Consider the following 21,558-nt stretch of genomic DNA (forward strand, 5'->3'; position numbering starts at 1 on the left):
CTTCAGAGCACTGCATCTAGGTGCCACTGTGGGCCTTTGCTCTGACCTGGCATATCCCTCATCACTGGGATACTGCTGTCTGCTCCACAGCCTCAATCAGGCCTAGAGGATCACCCCACTCCCACCACCACCACCACAGCTTGCAGCCAGACAACTCTTTAATTAGCACAACCTGGGGACAAACACATCTACGTTTATATGAGATCTTGTAAGGAGTTTGAAAGGCTTTGAATGGATCAGTGGATATGATTTTACCTGATTCTGTCCCCAAAGGTTAGATGAACCACCTGCATGCGTCCTAGGCTGTAACCAGAGCAGAACAGAATTAGGATGGAGTTTGAAGTCAAGAGCTCCTGTATTACTCCTGAAAACACACAGTTTGATGTCTTATAGCAGAAAAGGACAGGAAAAGTACTCTTGGTCATACCTGAGGTCTATTGTTTCAATGTGTTCCAGTGTACGTAAGGACTCAGCTAAGCAGAACACAGAGCTCAGGGAGATCTGATTATTATTTAGCCTACAGGAAGAAGAGAAAAATCAGCTGTGGCAAGCAAAACTACTGATTTGTACTGTGTCACCTAATAATAGAGATCCTTGTCCATCATCCTCAGGTGCTTCTCTCTCACCTTCCTTCCCGTGCTTTCAAGCTTCCAAGTTCTGCAGACACAAGTCCTGCAGAGCTGAGCTGTGCAGATGACCTATCCCAACCCTGCTCAGAGCAGACTGCTCAGGACATCGTTTTGAACATCTCCAAAGATGGAGAATCCAGTCTCTCTGGGCTACTGCATTCAGTGCCTGATTGTGCTCAACAGAAAAGTTTTTTTCTTAGGCTTAATGAAATTCCTTGTGTTTTAAAATAGTGATGCAAGGCAAGAATCTGTACTGGAATAGAGATGAGGAAAGACCAGAGGGCGCAGCAGATCCACACTTGCAAAACACAAACTGTAACTTCACTTGATCCTCACAGCCCTTCCTAAATATAGACTGTGCTTCCAGTACCAATACTCCCAAAAAAACGCATCCATGAGTAAAGAGAAATGTGAGCTACTCACTTGAGTGACCTTAACATTTTCAGATTCGGGAGGAACTGCAACAGCTGTGCAAGTCCTTCATCTCCCAGATTATTATTTGAGAGGCTAGGATTTAAAGAAAGGCATTTAATTTTCACAGGCAAAAACAACAGACACCATTAACTCTTAGCAGCAAGAGCTCTGAAAGCAGAAGGTCTGCGTTCTTCATCCTCTGCAGCTTAGGTCCCAAATGGCCCCAGGGCCAAAAACACGAGGCAAGATTTTACAGCTTCTGTGCCACCTGAAGGCAGGCTAAGTGATCAAACAGCCCCTTTCTGGATGTCTAAGTTGTGACCTTTGCCTTCAGAGAGCACTACAACTGCATGCCTCCTTGACAAAGGATACCAGCCCACGTAAAGCTGTGTCTATGCCACGTTCTCTGTACAACACACTGGCACAGATGAATGGCATTTTCACAGTACCCCCACAAACTGCAGATAAAGAGTGCAGGAGTTATGAAGGACTCACTCCAGCTCAGAGATGCTGCCACACTCCTTCAGGACTGCACACAGCTCCTCCAGGTCGCTGGCTTGAAAATGACAGTCGGTCAACCTAGGGGAAAAAGAGAAATCAATAGTCCAGCTTCCATTGCATTTCCCCTACTAACAGCAGCAAATCCCTGCAGTGCCACAAGCTCTGTCACCACCAGTCTTCTCCAGCTGCCACGTGGAAGCTGATGCAGTACCACACAATCATCACGCTGATGCTGTCAATGAGAAAGCACAGCCCACAAGCTACTTTGACTGCTGTAGAAGCCCACAAACACTAACCACAGAGCTTCTAGAGCTGCAAGCTAGGACTGTGAGCACAGTGATGACTGAATGGGTCTTTATCAGTTCTCTTGCAGTTCATCATTTAAACTCAGAGTTGCGGTTTCATCAGCTGTAGTATACAGATATGGGAAATAAATGAAATACAATGGAAATTTGCAACAGTACCTTATTTTTTTGGAGGGAATAGGTGTCTGGTTTTCTTTGTCATCCTGTTGGTCATCAGTAAGGTACAAAGACTCTTCCCTACTAAGTGAGCACAAGGATAAAACATTCAGGCTTCGGCAATCTGGCAGATTCCCAGGGCTCCCCTGGCTCTACCCACACCCATATCTTCCTGTCCATAGCAGGCTTTTCTTTCTTTCAGTGAGTATCCCAACACTCTGAGAGTGCAGGAGACTGGGGACAAGAGGAATATGACAGACTTCCCATCTAAGCTACAATTTGATGGAGCATTCAGCTTTTACCTGAACAAACTGTGCACAAAGAGTGTCTCAGCAAAAGGAACCTGGTCATAAGTAAATAAAGCATCCAAATGCCAAAATATCTGAGTTTGAATTTCACCTGGTGCCTTACAGAAGCCAGTGGAAAACATTCAAAATAGCTAAGAAAACCAGGGGAGAGTACTAAGTTCAGACTCAGAGGAAAGAAAGAATTGAAGTGTCCCCCCTGGTGCCAAAAGGGGATGTAAAAACTAAAGAAGATGCTGAGAAATAAAAGAAAAAACACCACCCACGTATGTCCACGCACACCTTACCCAGGAGGAGGGGAAACAAATTCTCCATCTTCTGTAAACCTCAGGACTGCAGTGTTATGATAAAGGCTGAGTAAAGAAGAAAATAGATCAATCAATGGCACATTTTGGTTATTGAAATTAATTCTTATTTTCTGAACGCTTGGTGTTGGTAGAGATCTGCTCCTAACATCTCAGTGCTACTGATCATCTAAACTATTCCCAAAGCAAGCAAAAGATCTCCATTAGTTTTAAATCCTGGCTGAATAAAACTATGCAATATCTGATAACTCAGTTTCTCCAAATAGTTAGAAAAAGTGCAGACAAATTTGTTGCACAGGAATCCTAGGGTGTTTCCAAGGGAAAATACTAAGAGGAGAACTTTCAGCTCAGCTCCAGTAGATGTCACCATTTCTCATACTGCACAGAGACTGTCTCTCCAAAACTTCCAAGGCAGAGCACAGAAATGAGTCTAAAACTCAATCCATGCATGCCTCAAAGCATTACAGGGCACACAGTCCTGCACCTTCTCAAATTCTGGATGGTGGCTCAGACAGAATCACCTTGCAATGATGTGTCATCACAGGTAAATGGTAGTAACCATCTTTGCACATTCTTTACTTGTCCCTATCCTGAGGTGAGTTAACACAGCTCTCAGAACCCAACTCTCAGATTTTGGGATTAGCCTCAGATAGGATTCTTCAAGACTTACCTGACTTCCACCTCCATCACCTTCTGACAGGTACTCACTGCCTTCAACAGACTGTAAATGCCGTTAACAGAAAGCAGATTGTGACTCAGACTAAGAAAGAGAAAAAGGCAAACATGGTTACTGAAATCACACGTGCAATGAACACACAGAAGGACTGTCACAGAATCACAGAATGGCCAGGGTTGGAAGGAACCTCAAGGATCATGAATCTCCAACCCCCTGCCACATGCAGGGCCACCAAGCTCCTCATTTAATGCTAGACCAGGCTGCCCAGGGCCCCATCCAACCTGGCCTTGAACACCTCCAGGGATGGACGGGGCATCCACAGCCTCTCTGGGCAGCTGTTCCAGCACCTCACCAATCTCATAGTAAAGAACTTCCCCCTGATGTCCAACCTAAATCTCCCCTCCCTCAACTTAAAACCATTTCCCCTCGTCCTGCTGTTATCTGCCCTTTCAAAGAGTTGATTCCCTCCTGTTTGTAGGCTCCCTTTAGGTATTGAAAGACTGCAATGAGGTCACCCCACAGCCTTCTTTTCTCCAGGCTGAACAAGCCCAGCTCCCTCAGCCTGTCCTCACAGGGGAGGTGCTCCAGTCCCCTGATCATCTTCGTGGCCCTCCTCTGGACCCTCTCCAACAGCTCCCTGTCTTTTTGTACTGGGGGCTCCACACTTGGACGCAGTACTGCAGCTGGGGCCTCACAAGAGCAGAGTAGAGGGGAACAATCACCTCCCTGTCCCTGCTGGCCACCCCTCTTTTGATGGAGCCCAGGATCCCATTTGCCTTCTGAGCCACAAGGGCACACTGCTGGCTCATGTTAAGTTTTTCATGATGAAAAGTTTTTCATATTAAGTTTGTCTTGATGAAAGCAGTCATGACTGTGCTGCATGCTTGAACCCACTGCATTACAGAAGTGACATGGAGCAAAATACACAGGACCACTACACCTGAGAAAGGGATTGTAATAAAATGGCACTTTGGATGCACTCAGACCCATTTCTGAGTGCTATACCCTTAGCACGTGACCCAGCTTCAGCCTGAACAGCCTCTCAGAATGAATCCCATCCTTCCCCAGTAGTGCTCACAGCTGCTTCTGCAATGCTGGTCTGGGTGAGGTCTTTGCCTCCTGAACTCCTATTCAGCACCCCTCTATAACCCAAGCTCAAGAAAAAAAAGGGCAATTTGTTTTTGTATGAGGCAATACTTACTTCAGCTGCTTTGAAATGGAAATCCAGGAGAGGCTTTCCAGCAGGAAACTGCAGCCTTCATCCCCAAGCTTGTTTTCTGATAAACTGAAGCATTTTTCAGTTAGTAGGGACAGTATAAACAACAAAGCCCTCAAAATCTACTTGCTTTCCCTAAGTGTTTTTTAATTATTTTTTTGCCCGGACAGTTCTTTTGTTTCAGAGCAATCTCCCCTATATATCTCTGCATGAAGCAACTCCAGACTATGAGTTTTATCCCTAGAGAAGCAAGATTCATGTCTTAGAAACATCTAACATTATAAAAAACTTAATTGGAAGGGCAAAGCAAGAAACCAACTGAGCGAGTGTTTACTGCTCCTTGGAAGGAAGGATGGAAGGAAACACTGGATAAGAAAGTTCTCCATCTCAATTTCAAGTTAGCGAGCTGGAAAATTGGAGTTTAGTTGTCACAGGAATCAAAAGCTGCTCAGCATTCAGCTCCCACTGAACCTCACCCACCGAAATCTCACCAGACACAACACAGTGTGCTGGGTTCCTCCCTTGGGGTCTCACTGCCTTCTGTCTCTAACACACCCTGCTTCCTGCCCTCACTCATAGCAACACAACAGGGAGGAAAGGTGCACTTACTCCACTTCAGAGAGGTGTGGGTAACTCTGGAGAATGGACACAATCTCCTTTGCATGTTGTGAGGACAAGCTGCGAGCCTGCAAGCTGGGAACAGAGAAGGTTAATGAGGGGACAGTGGAAGCTGGCATTTCTGGAGCCTCTTTTCAGATGAAGGCACACAGAGCCAGGGCTGAGAGGGATGTTTTCCAGCCTCAGCATATGCAGACAGCGCTCTTGAGTTTTTCTGTTCTCATCAACCCATCAACCAGGAGGAATTTCAGAGCCTTCTCTTACCACAACCTCAGATGTCTAGTTGGAGTCGCACATTCCTTGTTTTGTTCCCACTTCAAATCCAAAGACCTATAAAAAAGCAAAATATTTGGCTTTCAACATGCCTTCACAAAGCATCTAAGGAATTAGGACCTGGTTAACATTTTCTCTGAGCTTTCTTGAAGAAAAAACGAGTTGTGGGCTCTGCCCGACCCTTCCAAGCCAGGCTAAATGATTTTCAAGGCCAGAAAACCCCCATCAGGAGATGGGAGCCATCAGCACAGGGGGTGCCCACGTGGGATTTCTTTATATTTGAATCAACTCAGTTTCTGACTTCCAAATCAAAGGCACTAGTACGACACAGGATGCTTTGCCTTCACGTGAGACTGTGCCACTACAGGAAGCTTTGCCAGATGCAAGGCAATCAGTTCTCCTGAAGTGGTTTAGAGTGACACTGAGCTGATGGTTTAAACCAGCAGAACTGAATAAAGCACAGCGAGCTGAACACTACCAAGTGTAGTTTCTCACCTTGGAACTTTCCCAGATGTACCCGAGAAATGTATTATCACAGTGTCCTTCCTGAAAATGAGATCAAAGCCAGTGTTAGGACACAGGTAGAAGGATGTCATTTCTTCAGCAGAGGAGCTCAGTAAGGACCAAAGCTGCTCCCTGGGTGCTAAAGAGTCATGTGAGCACGTTGCCATAGACAAGCTAAAAAGCAGCCATGGGGCTGGAAGGCAGCACCATACCTCTATGTTGGCACACACATAAAAGAAATGTGGTTAAGAAGAAATGGGTTGGGTTTTTTTTTTGCAAAGCCAGCCATGTGTTGGACAGAGGTTCTGTAGAAACTCCATTCCAGCAAGAAAAAATGAGAAAAAGCTGTATGCAGTCTGACTTCCCCTGAGTTACACCAAGGATTAACTTGGCCTATTACACTTATGGCAAAAGCATATGAGCTAAGGTTCAAACATTTCTCTTTCATCCTAGACCGACAAAAGCAAAAATAAATCTGTTATTATGCTGGTGAAGAATTTCCTCATTGATATACTGCAGAGCTTAAAAGCAAGTTTAGATTTTGTTACAGATGAAGAAATACCATATCTGCAAATCAATTTAGAGACAAAAAAATCTATTAAAAAAATGCAAGCAGCGAATCCATAACATGATTGATTCACATTTTGTGTTTCAAACAGAAAACAAAAAGGAGTAAAAGTCATCTTTCACTGATTTTGATTAATCCACAAATAAACTGTAAAGCAGTTCCCATTGATAGAGCCATCACCTACAGAGACAATGTATTTTGGTAAGAGCTCTCATGCACTGATACCTGACTTGTAGCTCAGTAGTGTTCTGACACACAGTGACTTCTTTGGCCAAAAGGAGAACAGCATTCAAGGAAAGATTGTTCTTGCTCAGACTGTGGAGTGAGGAAGAAGACAGTTTCAGATGCTGGGCATGGTCCTTTGTTACCCAAATGCCCTCTGTGCACAGTCCCACACCCTGCAGGTTCTCCAAAACTCTCAGGAGCACACCTGAAACCACAATACCTGCAATGCTTTGAGGATCTGCCCTTTAACCACACATTTATGCTGTTTCACTGCTTGTCAGACCTCACTAAACCTTTTAACATCTTGCTTCTACAGAACCTCAGGACCATAGACCGCCTATGAACCTCAATGTAATCATAACAATAACACTGCCTACATGTATCAGAAACATGTGAGGGAACGTGACTTACAACTGCACTGCCCTTCAAACTTCTCTGTAAGATAAGATGCTCCACTGGGCAAGCAGTGACACTTCCCAGAAGCATTATCCAGCACTTCAGGAAAGCAGAGGAGCAGGTGCATTCACCATTTTTCCCCTCCCCAGCAGGAACTGCAGGTATATTGGATTCACCTGCTTGTAACCCAGGGGTATGGGATGCCCTTTAAGGGCAGTGTCCCCCTTTTAACCAAGGTAGGTGGGCAGTGGCCTGGTTTTGCCTTCCCAGAGGGACAGGAGAGGACAAGATGGCTAAAAGGAAAGCTTAGAAGAGAGGGAGTGAGCCATCTGCTCTTACAGAGCTCAGGAATCTCCACCTGAGCCTGACCAAGGGGAAGAGAGGTGAGGAGGGAGAAGAGGAAAACTGTCCCACATGTCCTCTAGTGGCACCTCTACTAATACCAGCCCTTACCACCCATCAACCCTGCTCTGATGCTCTCTCTTAAGCTCTCTCTGATGCTGTGCTTGGCTTCATAACAGCTAACATTTTTGATACATTTAAGTCTTTTTTACTCACTCTATTTTCTTTAGCTTTTCCATTCTGGAAAACAGCTCCATCACTGTCCTTACGTCTGGATTCTGTATCCGATTGTCCTGCAAGCTGCACACAGATTGGATCTCATTAGCACCCCAAACCCAAATGTACAGCTGATTTGAGTGGCACTGCCACACCACACTCACTTTAGTTCCTCGAGCTGCAGGCAGTGTGACAAAGCTCGGACCACATCAGTCAGCCCCACAGCTGTGATGCTCCCACCTGTCACCCTGGAAAAAGAAAGCATCAAATCAAGCAGAGGGAAGACTAGCATCTGTGCAGCACATGGCAAACCCATCCCAGACGTGTGCCTGCACCATACACACACAGAAGATGCTGTCTGACTCTGCGACCTGCAACCAACTTTCTGCTGCTCTTTAGCCAGGGCAGAGCAAAACTCCTCCTGCTAGGAGGTGGTGGTAGAAAACAAGAGCCACAGATGTTTGTGCTGCTCTGTGTGGCTCTGTATGATCAGCCCTGAGTGAGTGAGTGATTGACCTGTGAGACAGAGACGCAGCAGAGGAGGCTCAGACCTTACAAGCAGACTTACTCTAGTTTCTTCAGGCTCCCCATTTGTCCTAAGCTCTTTGAAAGCGCAGCAGCAAAGTCATCACCAAATCTCCTACTGCGAAAGCTAAAACATAAAGAAAAGGGGAAAAATTTAAATACAACAAAGAAAGTAGCCCACAGAGCAGGTGAAAACGTGACAAAAAACATGTGTTGAATTGATTTTATAACAGATGCTGTGTCGTGTTCTTTTTTGGTGGAATCTGGTTTTTAAAAAACCATTAAACTTGCACATTAACTGCGAGCACTAAAAGGACAGAAAGCTTTTGCCTTTTGGAACAGTGGCACCTACCTACTAAGTCACAAGCAGGATGACTCCAGTTAAGATGCTGTAAGTTTGAATGGCAAAGTAACCAACGTTTTCCAGATATAAAAGATACAAAGTCTGAAGGCAAAGTACCTCTGTTATGGGGGAGATTATATAGAAGAGACTTCTATAGAAAAATCCCAAGAGATCCTACTTGGAAACTCCCTCCAGCATTACAGCAAAGTACAGGTAGGGAGGGCATCTTGGATTGCAGCTGTTATCTCCTGTTCACCTGGTTTATGGTGACTTCGTCATAATTTTCTCATTTGCTTGCCAAGATTCATATTGCCTTTTAATGCCAAGAAACACTTATCATTCTCCTCCTCATCTCTTAGGCTAAATACCTTGTTGCTTTCACTGCTTTAGTCCAAACAAAAAAATAAAAAACCAGCCAGAATGGATTTATCACCTTAATATCTTCCAGCCACTTATAAATACAGAGGGTGGTGAGGCACTGGAACAGGTTGCCCAGAGGCTGTGGATGCCCCATCCCTGCAGGCATTCAAGGCCAGGCTGGATGTGGCTCTGGGCAGCCTGGGCTGCTGGTTGGCGACCTGCACATAGCAGGGGGTTGGAACTGGATGAGCACTGTGGTCCTTTGCAACCCAGGCCATTCTATGACTCTATGAAATACATTATTTACTAAATTTCTCTGGTGTCAAAGTTGTTGTTTTCTCACATCCTCCTTCTGTCCCCTTTTAAACAGAAATGCTAGGCTTGCCCTGCCAGCTCCCAGCACACTGCACGTTTACCTCAGATGCTCCACATTCCTACAGCCGGCCAGCATCTCCAAACAGTCTGTGTCTAAGGGGCACCCTGCAAAATCCAAACGAGTCACATCCTGGCCCGAGTTGATGACAAAAACCAAAGCCGACATGTCCAGAGGTGTCAGTCTGAAGTTTTTAAACTCATACTTGAAATTCAGCAGGCTCCCAATGTGCTGGGCTACCTCAAGGCCCTGAGTTTCAAACGTGCAATGGCAGAGCTCAATGACTTTGGGCCCGGTCAGCTGAGTGGCTGCCAGTTTCTTGAGGGACTGAAGGATTGCATCTTGCTTATCCTGCACCCAAGCTTCACTTTGTTCAGCTAGCAACATGAGAAACGTTCTACACTCTTTGGATGACAAGCCTGAGAGGAAGATGTGAAAGCTCTCCATGAACTCGGTCTTTGCCTCATTCCTTAATGTCCACTTCGACTTCAGAGATAACTTCCTCTTCAGGTGGCTCTTGTCCACGTTCTTGCTTATCATGAGACACAGGGCTGCGAAAAACTCCTGCAGGCTCAGGTGCACAAAGGCATAGCCAGTCTCGGGGTGAGTGCTGTTCGTCTTCACCTCAAAAACAGTCAGCAGACCATGCAAGGAAGCAAATTCTTTCACGTGCTCTGGAATATCTCCAACGTAAAACACAAGCTTCTTAGCTTCCAGCCCTTTCAGTGCAAGATCACACAGACCCAAAATGGCCTTCTTGTTACTGTTCAGCTGAGCCTTCTCATCGCCTGCATGCTCTCCCTGCTGCTTGTTTATGAAGATGAGAAGCATTTTGATATAAAACTGTGTCATGGTCTGAGGAAGTTCCACGCTCATCTGATGTTTAAGGAGCCAATACTCCAAACAGATGCAGACAACATAACACAGAGCAGGGATCTGGCACATGCTGAGGAGCTTGGTGTTGTTCTTCAGGTGAGCGATGGCTTGCTCTTTGAATGAATGATGACGAAAATAATGGCTGACATATTCCTCAACCTTCTCGTGATCAAACCCCCAAACTTCTGCCAGCAAATCTACTGTGTTTATCAAGAAGTCGGGGAGTCTCTTAGGGCGACTGGTGACCAACACCGTGCAACCAGGCAGGAGGTTCCCATGACAAAGCTCTGCAAAGAGTTCAGATATGGACATACTGGAGCTACGATTCAAGCTTCCTTTAGAAGATGATGACACATCCATGTTACCCGCAAACTCATCCAGCCCATCAAAGATGATCAGTATACGCTGGGCGTTTTCCAGGAGGTGCTGGAACACTGCATCAGGGCTGTCTTCTGGCTGAAGAAACAGGTCAAACAAAAGCTCCTTCAGAGTCAGCTTTCTTTTTAGTAAATTCAACTGCCGGAACTCAAACAGGAAAGTGAAGAGAAACTGATGTAAGACACCTTCTGCCCACTTCTGACAAATCCTGTGCATTAGCATGGTCTTGCCTGTACCTGGTTTACCAAACAAAAAAATCACCTTCGTTGTACCCGACCGGACCACGCTACCAAACAGATCTGACACTCTCACAGCTGTATCCACACATTCTTCTGGCTCGGGGGCACTGGCCACATCCTCCCGGGGTTTATCTGTTCTCTCTTTCAATCGGGAGGCTTTGCTCTGCCGAAGAACGAGGTTGACAAAGGCTTGGCTGAAAGCCAGAGGCTGCGTTGGCTCTTGTGCTGCTGCTCCTGCTGCTCTCCTGCTTCCGTACCTCTTGCAGATGGAGTCAACGAGAAGACGTCGATACTTTTCAGCTGAATCTGAGAAAGCAGAGCAAGTCGGGGGTGCAAAGTTAGCTCTGAGCTCTAACAGATCAAAAACACTGCGCTCACAGAGAAACCCCGGCCCTGATCAGAGGCTGCTTCACACAGCTAGAGATGACACATAAAAATAACACGTTTTTTTCCTGTTTTGCACCAGTGTTATACAGCCCTCAGGCCTGCTCAGATCACTGAGTCTTTCTTGGATTTACTGTGACTTGATTTTGTCATCACTCATCCATTCAGTTACCATTCTATTTTATAGTGAGCTGAAACCATACACGTTTTTAACGTGGGGAGCCTTTAGAAGGTTTTAAATCATCACCATATCTCCCAATTTGGTTTAAAAAGAAAAGAAAACAACAAATAAATACAGAGAAGATTAACAGCTGAATGCTTTACGAGTCCTTATATGCCATCTGCATCCCCAGCCAGGTCCCACTGTTGATACATTTCAGAACCTGTTGCATAAGAATTTCTGCAGCCACAAAGCAGAAGTTTGCCTCAATGCAGGAAATTGGTTTGCTGACTACTTATGCAAGGAAGTTTTAAACAGGTTGCTTCCTCAGAGGGAAACCCATCACTGCTCTGCTTCTGCATATCAACATACCCAGGCGTTGTTGTTTAACATCCTTATCACTGATGGGGCAGCTGCTACGGCGGCGGCGCATCAACCCTGAAAAGCAAAGCCAGACACACATCAGAACAGCACTTGGAATGTCAGCTTACACACAGCTGGGCAAGGCTCTTCAGCAAAGCATCCAGGGAACTGAAAAAAGGAGCAAAATCAGGGAGAGAAAACTATTTGGAAATTCAAGCTGAGCTTACACAACTGTTTTTGCAGTTGCTGAAGTAAATGCAGTCATGCATCCAACTACTGAAAGTTAAACCAACAAGAACAGATTCTATACTTGGTCTTCACCAAAAGGCCAAGGAAGAGAAGTCTCCTTCTCTGGAGACATTCAAAGTATCTGGACACTTTCTTGTGTAACCTGCTCTAGGGAACCTGCCTTGGCAGGGAGGTTGGAATTGATGATCCCCAGAGGTCCCTTCTCACCCCTATGACTGTCACTCAGAAAGTCAGCTCAGCCTGGTCCTTAAGGCCCAAACACTCTGCAGCTCCCTTAGGGTCCGGGCTGCTTAATGAGGAACGGAGCCCCCTGAGCTCCATTGCTTTCCAGGCAATTGTTTTCCAAGCTTCCAGCACTTCGGTTTATTCAGTTCATATAGGTTTATAACATCAGCTGTGCCTACCGCAGCGTGATGTACTACTTTCTTATTCAACCTACTTGGGTGTTTTTGAAGAAAAATTGAGCAGGTCCTTCTATCTCCCTGAGGGACACATGACCAGATACAAGAAATCAACATCTGTCTGATACTGGAACATGACTTTGACTTCACTTCAGTAATGACCAAATGTTGATCATTTTCAGCCTCCGACAGCTGGGAGATCAGAAGTAGATGTAATGGTACAACCTGCTTTGAAACTCTTTGCAGGAAACTACATGAACTTTAAAAGGCACGTGTTTGGATGGATGATGTTTAATGCATTAAGTTTAGTAAACGATTCTTTTGCTCTGTCCCTTGTTTGCAGAGCAATGCCAGAACCTCAGCCAAAAAACAACCACTAAAAGGCATCCTAGGAAGTGACCCCATTGGCACCACAGCTGCTGGAATGTCAAAAAAAGAAAAAAAAAAAAGAAAGAGAGATGTTTTCAATGTATAGTTCAAGGTAAGAGACAAAAGTAGATAGGTCTGCATACAGTGTAGTTGAACAAGCACTGGAGAGTTACGTAGGGCATGGAGGAAGTGATTCTGAGCGTATGGAAGAAGAGTGCCAAACTTGAGACAAGAGATTATACCACGTAGAGAGACACACATCCCAGCTACCCGCTGTAGCAAAGCCTACAGCCCAGTTTCTTTGAATTATTCTCCACTCCTCCTCAGGATTCAAGTCCACCCAAAGCAGGATAAGCCCGCGGGATGGACCTGAAAGAGAGCAGGAACAGGAAACACCAATGACTAAGATGTGTTTGCTGCTCAGGGAGTGCAGTGCTAAAAGCCTGCTTGCAAACATAAAAAGCACTGAGCAAACCTCAGCAAGGATCACAGGCAGCTCTGCAAGAAGATCCTGCTGCTGCCAGTGTTTTACCAATGGGCAATCCAGCACCCTGACAGCAATATTAAGCACCTCTAGAGGACCCAAGGTTTCCACTTTGCTCTCTGCACTGCCAGGCTGATGGCTCAGGAACTCCTCTGTGCTGCAGCCTGCAGAATGCAAGGCCTCTTTTCCTACTGCTTTGTTTTCCTCCCTCACACATCTCAGAATGACACAGCAAACCGTTGGCTGCTTTCAGCATGAACATGAATCAGCAGATGACTTGGATTGGTTCCTTTTGCTGCAAGCATTCAGTGAGCTGGATGTCAGATTCACATCCTCTGCGTATCCTTCTGCTGCGGGACTCCTCACACTGGGAGGGCCTGGGCTGCTCTTTTATTTCTGGAGGCTGAAAACCTGGAAACTGAGGAGGCAACTCAGATTTTAGCAGCCTCCAGTTCCTCCAGCAGCTGTAACATGAGGGCCCAGGGACAGTGCTGAGTGGTGCCCCAAACCGACAGCATTTTCACATTGCACCAAAGGTGATGATGTCCAATGATCCCACTGCAGAGTTCTAGGGGAAGAGGAGGGATCCCTCATTTCACAATCTGCATAGCTGGAAGTCCACAGTCCTAAGTTCATCCCTGAAAATAGCCCTAGACTTATTACCACCCACTATTTTCAGCTCAGATTCCAGCACTCCTCGAATGGTTTCTCCTGGATCGACTCCAGGTTAGTCTGTCTGCTGATTCTTTAAAAGCCAAATCAACTTCCTCCACTTCTCAGTGAGCCAACCATAGTATAGCTGTAAAAAGTGGGGGTTTCGCATGGTGGATGGGAGATTCCCTGGAAAGAGAAACTGAGTGGGTTCCTCATCAGAGCCAGGGCCAAAAGGGCTATTCTGAAACGCATGGAAAGAAAATGAAACAGGAGATGTTTATCTGGAAAGCACCAACAGAAAAAACAAACCTGAAGTTACAATGTGTGAGGATCACCTTGCCAGTGCTGTAGCCAGTATGTGGGACATCTGTAGCCTTGTCCAGCCCACAGGCAGAACAGATACATTCCAAGACCATTGATAGCATCATGGGTCTGTTTCAGCCTTACCTCTTGGCATAGAGGACTGGTCACTTGCATCTGTGTGCACTTCTTGCTTCTGAGTCGAGTTACCTAAAGGAATTGAATGGGAAATTAGAAAGTTATTGCCATCATTCTGCTCTTGAAAACTGATCAGATCAAATGAAAGAGCAAGTAGCTCACAACACAGACAGCGACATATTAACAAGGCTCTGTATAAGGGTTGATGCAACACAGCCAGGTTTCTGGTATCCCATCTGATCTCCCCTCAGCTTGCTCAAAAACACAGTTAACCTCTGTTTTCAAGGTGTGAAACAGCTTTTCAGTATGACACATGCAAAGTCAGAGCACGAGCAGCTTTGACTAATCTAAAACCACAGTGCAGCCAAAAAGAGAAGCTCCGTTCTTCCCTGCTTCTGCACGGGAGCTGTTTCTGTGATGAAACTCAGCAGTCAGTTGGCAGCCCATGCAAGGACCTCCTCTCACTCACTGCATGGCAGCACAGTGCTGTGCAGTGAAGGAGGCAGCTGGAGATGCAGGAGCTCCCATGCAGCACTGGCATCCCCACAGAATACAGTCACTAAACTTCAGAGGGAGATCCTGCTTGTACCAAGCATGAGTCTGCATACTACCAGTCCAGATGAAGTCCCAAAGGATGGCTCCCCAAAACCAGATGGGACGCCTTCACACACAAGTTCCCTTTGTTGCCATCTCCAGCTGGAAATGCAGGCCAGTGCTCTGGTATTTCTACCTTTAGCATCAGCACAAAGCAATGAAGAACAAGGCTGCAAATGCGGCCATGCCACAGCCTCCCACAAAATCCATTCAAGATCTTTAATGTGCTGACTTTTGCCCTGTGTGCCACATAAAACAAAGCACCCAGTCTGGTCCCAGTCTGGTTCACTGTACAGTCAGAAACACATTTTCCCAAGAGTCAGTTCAGCTGAGGCAATCTAACAGTTCATCTTCCCTAGCTAAAGACCACTTTGGTACTCTGAAGAGAGATCCAGTGTCCTCCTCAGTGCCATCTTCAGCCCCGACTGGGACAGCCCCAGCCATCACACAGCCATGCACAGGCTGTCCTTAAAATCACACTAGAGCAAAACCAAACCAAGTCATCTTCAAGCAGGAGCAGTGATGCTAAAATGGTAACAGCACAGTTTAACCGGCATAAGCCAATCCTGAAACCTAAAGAAACCATTTCTTTTATGATACTCCACATCATTAAAAAGCGAAAATCTGTTTCAGTTTTAGTCCTGAGGTGAAGGCCACATCAGTCCTTGTTCCCTGCTGCTTGACTGATCTCTCTCTTCTGCAAAAGTAACAGCTGCTGAAGTCGGTCACTAACTGCTGCATCCGTTGACTGATGCAAGTAATGGCAAGTTATTGCAAGCAGGGTGTTAGACACATACTGCTGAGATCTCATCACTTCCTGCTATGCAGGATGCTAGCAGAGGGGAAGTTAGGTCCCAGTTAAGTAATACAATAAGGTATAAGCACAGCTGGGTTTGTATTGTAGGTTTTAATAGTGTGCACACCCCGTGTGTGCCTGCACCCTCATACACAGTGCAGTGGTTACACTCCAGAGGGCATTGTGTCAATGCTGCCAAGCAAAAATGAGGGATGTGGGGAAGTGCTTTCCTTTTTCTGCAAGTACTTTAAGGCTTTTCTAGTTCTTTTCCTCCTGGATCAGGAAAACCAAAACCAAGCAGTTAAAAACCCATGGAAAAAAAGGGTTGCTCTTTATTTTTTCTACACATATATCGAAACATTTCATCTCAGCTTTATTGGAGAGGGAGCATGTGTTTTTAATCGGTTTTAGCTTTTATAACTATTTTTTCTTCAATCTCAACTTATATTTCTAAGCCAAATATCCAAATATTCTCCATCTCACATCAGGCCAATTGTTGTTGAAAGGGCAACCACAGCCACCTGGTCACCAGCACCCAGCAGAAGGACACAGAAGAGGAATATATTACGTGAACTGCATTCTAATGGACTTCTCCCCTGCTCAAACATCCCATTTGCAAAAGCCCAGTCCACTCCTGGCCTGCAGAGGGGCATTCAAAACAAGATGATGCTAGCAATGCTTTAGCAACCCATTCATTTTCAGATTCAGGTGAGAAAGTGCCCACCAACACCAGCTGTGGTGAAAAAGCACTTCTCAAAAACATGAACTGCTGTTGTTTGCTGGCAATAAATATTTTTTAAATGTTTGCTCTTCTTCCAGAGATTATGGTGCAAGAGGTGAACCAGAAGGAAAGTTAGCTCATTTACCAGGTGGCTTGGGCTTGGTTGCAGCCGCCTGAGCAGCATGAAGTGTCACTTCTCACTGACAAGACACTGAGTGCATAATGAAGGGTTTGGGCAGCATCTGTGTCTAGCCTGCTCCGGTGTCTTCAGAGAGCCAAGACACTGGTTGTGTTTGGAGGGCAATCAGAGGAAGCTGGTCCACCCCTATTACCTACCTTCTCCTGCAGAACTCATGAGCAGTATCTCCATTTCCAGGGGCAGGTCACACTCCATGCAGAGGCACTGTGCAAACTGTTTCCAGGTGGCATGGCCAGCCTTCTCCAGCAGGTCGAGGAGCACAGAGACTTTTTCTCTGTGGTCAGTGACACCTGCCAAGCTGCTGAGGACAGCCATAGGGAGGAAGTGCTGGGAGGCAGCGAGCAGCCAGTCGGGACGGTGGCTGAGGAACTCCACTAGCTGGGGGCGGATGCTTGCTACAGCTGCTTCCAGGTTGAGATCGTCGTTCTGGAGTGTGGGCTGGGGGGATGAAAGCAGAAAGGGTAGCGATGGGTATGGGAGCGAGAGATGCTCACCCACACGGTCCTGCTGTTGAGCAGGATTTGTTCTACCCCCTTGGTCCACCTAGCACTTCTTATCTGGATTGTGGCAAATCCTAGCCCAGACACAAGGCGGTGCAAAGACTGCTGTGTTTGCCTGCTGTGTTGTGCTGCCATGGATGAGAGCAAACAACACGAGTCAGGCTCTCCAGATGCAGCCAGGCTCCTCTGCTGTACTGAGGCAGTGGCTGTCTGCCAAATATAATACCACTCTTAAGAGTAAGGTATTTCCCACTCCAAGGGCTCACAGTGCTATTCCTGCTACTCATTTTGTGGGGACGATCAACACATTTCTGCTTTGGTACAATGTTACCAATCTCTCCCACTTCCCTCCACCAGCAAAGCCATGCACACATGTTCTCCTACCTGCATTTCTGTGTAGTCAGTGTCCTTTCAGTTGTTCTAGGTGCAATCCAGCAGCGTATGCAAATATAAAGTTGCTTTTTCCTCCATATCCTGCCACAGAAGTGGTCTACCAGTGGCAGAGTTTCAGCACACAGCAACACCCCAACACATGGTGCATGCCTATACGTAGCATCCTCACTCGGTGTGGATCCCTAGGAGAAACAAGAACAGAGTAGACATGAAGAGCAGAGCAGACATGAAAAGGTACAGGCAGCTGCATGGGTGACAGATCTAGAAGCTCCTTGATCCTGGGGTCAGCTGTGGAGCTCTCCTGCTGTGAAATCATCCATATCTGGATCATCTCCAGCTCAAAACAGATGTGACCACAAAATCTGGACATCTGAGGATCTGTCACTGATGTGATGAAAACATAGGACTCAGCCTAGTGAGAGATACAGATGAAGAAGACAGGCTTTACAAGAATACTTCAAGGCACTCATAGCTTCCCTGGTGCCACTGCCTGACCTGAGCTGCTCATCTCACTCAACCTGACTGGTGTCCAGCCACTCTGACTGCAAGGAAAGGATGAGGAAAGAGATTCATTACCATCCACACATCTCCCAACACAGCAAAACCCTAGCACAGGTAAGGCAGCATTAGGAGCATGCCACTGGGCTGTCCCTAGCACCTTGCTGCCCTACTCTAATGTCTAACACCAGTTCTAACTATCACTACCATTACCAACCTTGCAAAAAGTCTGAGAAACACAACCCCCCACTGATTCTCTGTCTTGTACCTGGAGTGGATGATCCCTCCGGGTCCAAGACTACTGCATGTTAATGTGTTTGGTGTGGGAAAACAGAACAAGTGAAAGAGCTCCAGCTTCAAGCTGCCAACATGGTTTAGCACTGGACTTTGGTTCCCCATAGCTGTTCAACTGCAGTGTTTCACCACAACAAATACTCTCCTTCTACCTTCTGCATGCAAAAGGCTGGGTTTGAGGGAATGGCCTAAAATCCAGCACCAGTGTATCCTAGGAGGTCTGAATTATGAAGGTGAGAGCAGGACTGGGGGGCAAGACAGGGGCCAGCTCAGCATAAGGACAAAAAGCTGGTAACACTGTTGAACGGAAGCATCCTCTTAGGTGAAATAATTTGGATGGAATCCCGTTGGGCTGAATAGTTTTCTCATTTGTTCCTTACGCTGTTTCTCACACTGTTCTTCTGGATAAAATGTCCACCATCCAGCCAGGCAAAACACAACGCTGTGGGTGAACAATAGGCTGACAGGTCGGGCTCTAAAGGTTACAGTAAGTAGGGTTCCAGTAGCTGACACTGAGTTGGGAAGAGCTGCTGAATCTGTCAAGAAGTCACTAATTTTTGACTCTTCGAATGAGAACTATGGCACCAGTTGTCTATTGTGCAGTACCACCATATATTGTACAACAGAATCTTTTCTGCAGAGCTACCATACCCAGGTTCCCACCCCAGACCACACTTTCAGGTAGCATTACACACTAAGTGAGGCAGTTCTGGGGTCCATCAAAAAGGAGGTAAAATCCCATTGCACAAATCCCCCCGCAGTGCCTGGCACTCACTATCCTAACAAGAACAAAAAAGTTTCTGGGGGAAATGGCAAGAAAACTGGGAATAACCAGTATTCAAATATAAGCTGCCACTCAAATCAAACTGCAGACTAACTGCACAGCCAACTTCAATTCCAGCAGCACGAGCAGAGTGTGCTACTGAATGTCATCATCTGTGTTTTCCTTTCCCTGCACAGAGCTCTGCAGACAGCAACGCTCTGACTTCACTCCTCAGCTGGTTGAGAACTAAATACTCAATAAGACCATACTGAAAATAATAACACTAACCAGACCTCAGCATCAGTGATGACTGAGGCAAAGAACAGACACACGAATTAATGTAAGATCCATTTCAGGGACAAAACAACACTGAAAGCGAAAGCACAGCACCTGCCCAACCACCAGAAACGATGGGAAGCAGTGAAATGCCTCTGGGCTCTATATAAAGTGCAATCAGAACAACCTGAGAAGGGGAATCAAAACTTTAAGCCTTGTTCTTCAAAGGCAGAAACGCAGTGCAGAAACACACATCCCCACCTCAGCTCACACACCTTTCCTTGCCACCACAAATAGAACAGAAGGACGAAGCTCCCTTATAAACCTGTTGTAAATCCACCTCCTGGAGCGTGTGCAACTCACCCCGAAGTGAAGCAGCAGCAGCAAAAGCCACAGGAGAAGCTACAGCACAAGGGAGCAGGGAGACAACGTCCTCTGTCATGAATTCACGACTTACTGCTTTCCGTTCGGCGCTCTCTGGGACTTTTAGAGAGCAAAAGACAATGCAAAATGAAAGTTAGAATAGCCAGGAATTCCCCCAGCGTCAACGCATCTGTGATTAAGCAAATCAGATGTGCCACTACACCCAACCAAAACAATACAGGGGAGTTATCCTTTCCCGGAATCCATAGCCAGATGGTGATGGAGGAAAGCATTCTGGGGCTGCTCCAAAGAAACGGGTTTGTGGGTGATGGGCTGGCAGGTGGATGGCTGGACTAAATGACCACAGAGGCCGTTTCCAACCTTAACAATTCTATGGTTCTGAGGGCAAATTTTGACCAGAATAACCTCTTTCCTTCTTTTGGTTCAGGCTCTTGCAATATGTTATTTAGATGCAAAAATCCTGACTATGCTAGGAGAAAGGGAAATACTGATTTACTATTTCTGTTGCATCTATGAGAAAAAAAGTGACCTTTCTTTCCTTTGGAGCAGGAACCGGATTTAAGTGAGAACAGAGTGGGAATGGATGGGCTGAGGAAAGATTGCACTGTGTGTGCAGAGAGGATCCAGAACCAGCAATGCAGCACACCTGGCTGCTCCAAAGTCCACGCGTTGGAAAAAAAAGAAAGGTAAAGCCAAAACCCAGAGCCAGCAACACCCACAAAGGGGTGGATGGGGGTATGGCAGCCTGGAGTGCAGGTGGGGGAGGTGGGGAGGCTGAGGGGCAGCGCTGACCCCCACGGGCTGCTCTCCATCCCCACACAAAACGCTGCTGGTGTGTCAGAAGGGCAGCATGGAGGCTCAAAGGGATCAAATGCTCCAAATGCAAAGCGGTGCCTGGAAGCCCCTCGGTCACAGAAAGCCACAGCATCTGCCGTTTGCTTTCTCCCTTCAGGTTGAAGGTAGTGGGTAATTTCAGAATGAGCCACCTCGATGCGGCTTCCCTCACGGGGAAGGAAGTTTGGCCTCGAGAGCAAAGCTGTGCCCGGCAGCACTTCAAACCTCCATTCGGGACAGCGGGGAGTGACGGAAGGCAGCACAGTGATCACCAGACTTCCATCACCTGACCTCCATAGGGCCGTGCTGGGCTCGGTGGCCACCTGCCCCACAGCTTTCTGGCCACACACAGCACCGCAACGAGACGAGGGGGTCCAAGTCACGGGGGGATACGCACACCACAGTGCACAGCCCCAAAATGGGGTCTCAGCCATGCGCTGAGGGCAGGCGACGGCCACCAGCTCCCGGTCGCCACCAGCCCGAAGCCTTCTGCAGGTCCCAAGCGCAGCTCCTCCGGCCTCACGGCACAGAGCGCGCAGCCCCGCGCAGGAGGGACAGACGGACGGACGAGGACGGTGACCCCGCAGCCTCCCGAGGCACGGGTCGCCCACCCGCAGCACTCACCCCAGCGTCGTCCCGGCCCGGTTCTCCCTCATCGCGGTCGGTGCTCAGCGCCGCCCCACCGCGGTTGTTCCAAAAGTGAAACCGCGGCTCTGCGAACCGCTTTGCCGGGAAAGCACGTGGTGCGGGCGCTGCGTGCTGCGCTGCCCGGCTCCGCGCCAGGAGCCGCCCGAGCCCGCGAGGCGCTGCCCTGCCGCTTTCCCGCGCAACGGAGCCCCCTCAGCGCCCGCCGCCATGTTGCAAGCGGTGCCGTGCAAACGGGAGGTTCCCCTTCTGGGCGCCAGAGCGGAGGTTGAATGTTGTACCGGGGCTGCTTCAAGGCAATATCGCACCTCTCAGCCTCCCACCGTGTCGGTTGAGCCCAGCGCTCCTTCGTGGAGCAAACTGCAGTTGGCAAAGGGAGGAGGTTCCTCTTGCGCACCAGTATGGGGCAGCCCGCT

At 47.2% G+C, this 21,558-nt stretch overlaps 1 protein-coding gene across 5 annotated transcripts in view; it reads right to left on the bottom strand.

Annotated features, from left to right (window-relative positions):
* NLRC5 (NLR family CARD domain containing 5) overlaps positions 1-21,505 on the bottom strand; it is a 38,659-nt gene extending 17,154 nt beyond the window's left edge. Inside the window, exons 1-22 of one of the 5 annotated variants that reach the window (XM_031615179.2) lie at positions 21,122-21,503; positions 19,643-19,762; positions 17,440-17,630; positions 16,693-16,993; positions 14,255-14,317; positions 11,660-11,725; positions 9,294-11,049; positions 8,218-8,301; positions 7,814-7,897; positions 7,650-7,733; positions 6,696-6,785; positions 5,894-5,944; positions 5,390-5,455; positions 5,117-5,200; positions 4,493-4,576; positions 3,286-3,375; positions 2,598-2,663; positions 2,009-2,089; positions 1,539-1,622; positions 1,053-1,136; positions 428-517; positions 256-303 (exon numbers count right to left, since the gene is read on the bottom strand). In XM_031615179.2, the coding sequence (XP_031471039.2) occupies positions 256-303; positions 428-517; positions 1,053-1,136; positions 1,539-1,622; positions 2,009-2,089; positions 2,598-2,663; positions 3,286-3,375; positions 4,493-4,576; positions 5,117-5,200; positions 5,390-5,455; positions 5,894-5,944; positions 6,696-6,785; positions 7,650-7,733; positions 7,814-7,897; positions 8,218-8,301; positions 9,294-11,049; positions 11,660-11,725; positions 14,255-14,317; positions 16,693-16,993; positions 17,440-17,445 (3,362 nt within the window). In that variant the 5' untranslated portion in view covers positions 17,446-17,630; positions 19,643-19,762; positions 21,122-21,503. Of the gene's footprint in view, positions 1-255; positions 304-427; positions 518-1,052; positions 1,137-1,538; positions 1,623-2,008; positions 2,090-2,597; positions 2,664-3,285; positions 3,376-4,492; positions 4,577-5,116; positions 5,201-5,389; positions 5,456-5,893; positions 5,945-6,695; positions 6,786-7,649; positions 7,734-7,813; positions 7,898-8,217; positions 8,302-9,293; positions 11,050-11,659; positions 11,726-14,116; positions 14,318-16,692; positions 16,994-17,439; positions 17,631-19,642; positions 19,763-21,121 lie in introns of those variants that run through there. The other 4 variants (XR_016470828.1, XM_090149814.1, XM_031615178.2 and 1 more) reach the window with 4 other exon arrangements.
* Positions 21,506-21,558: the final 53 nt, after the last annotated feature.

The sequence above is a fragment of the Phasianus colchicus genome, chromosome 13 (assembly GCF_987193195.1).
Source record: "Phasianus colchicus chromosome 13, bPhaCol1.hap1.1, whole genome shotgun sequence".
Taxonomy (NCBI): Eukaryota; Metazoa; Chordata; class Aves; order Galliformes; family Phasianidae; genus Phasianus; species Phasianus colchicus.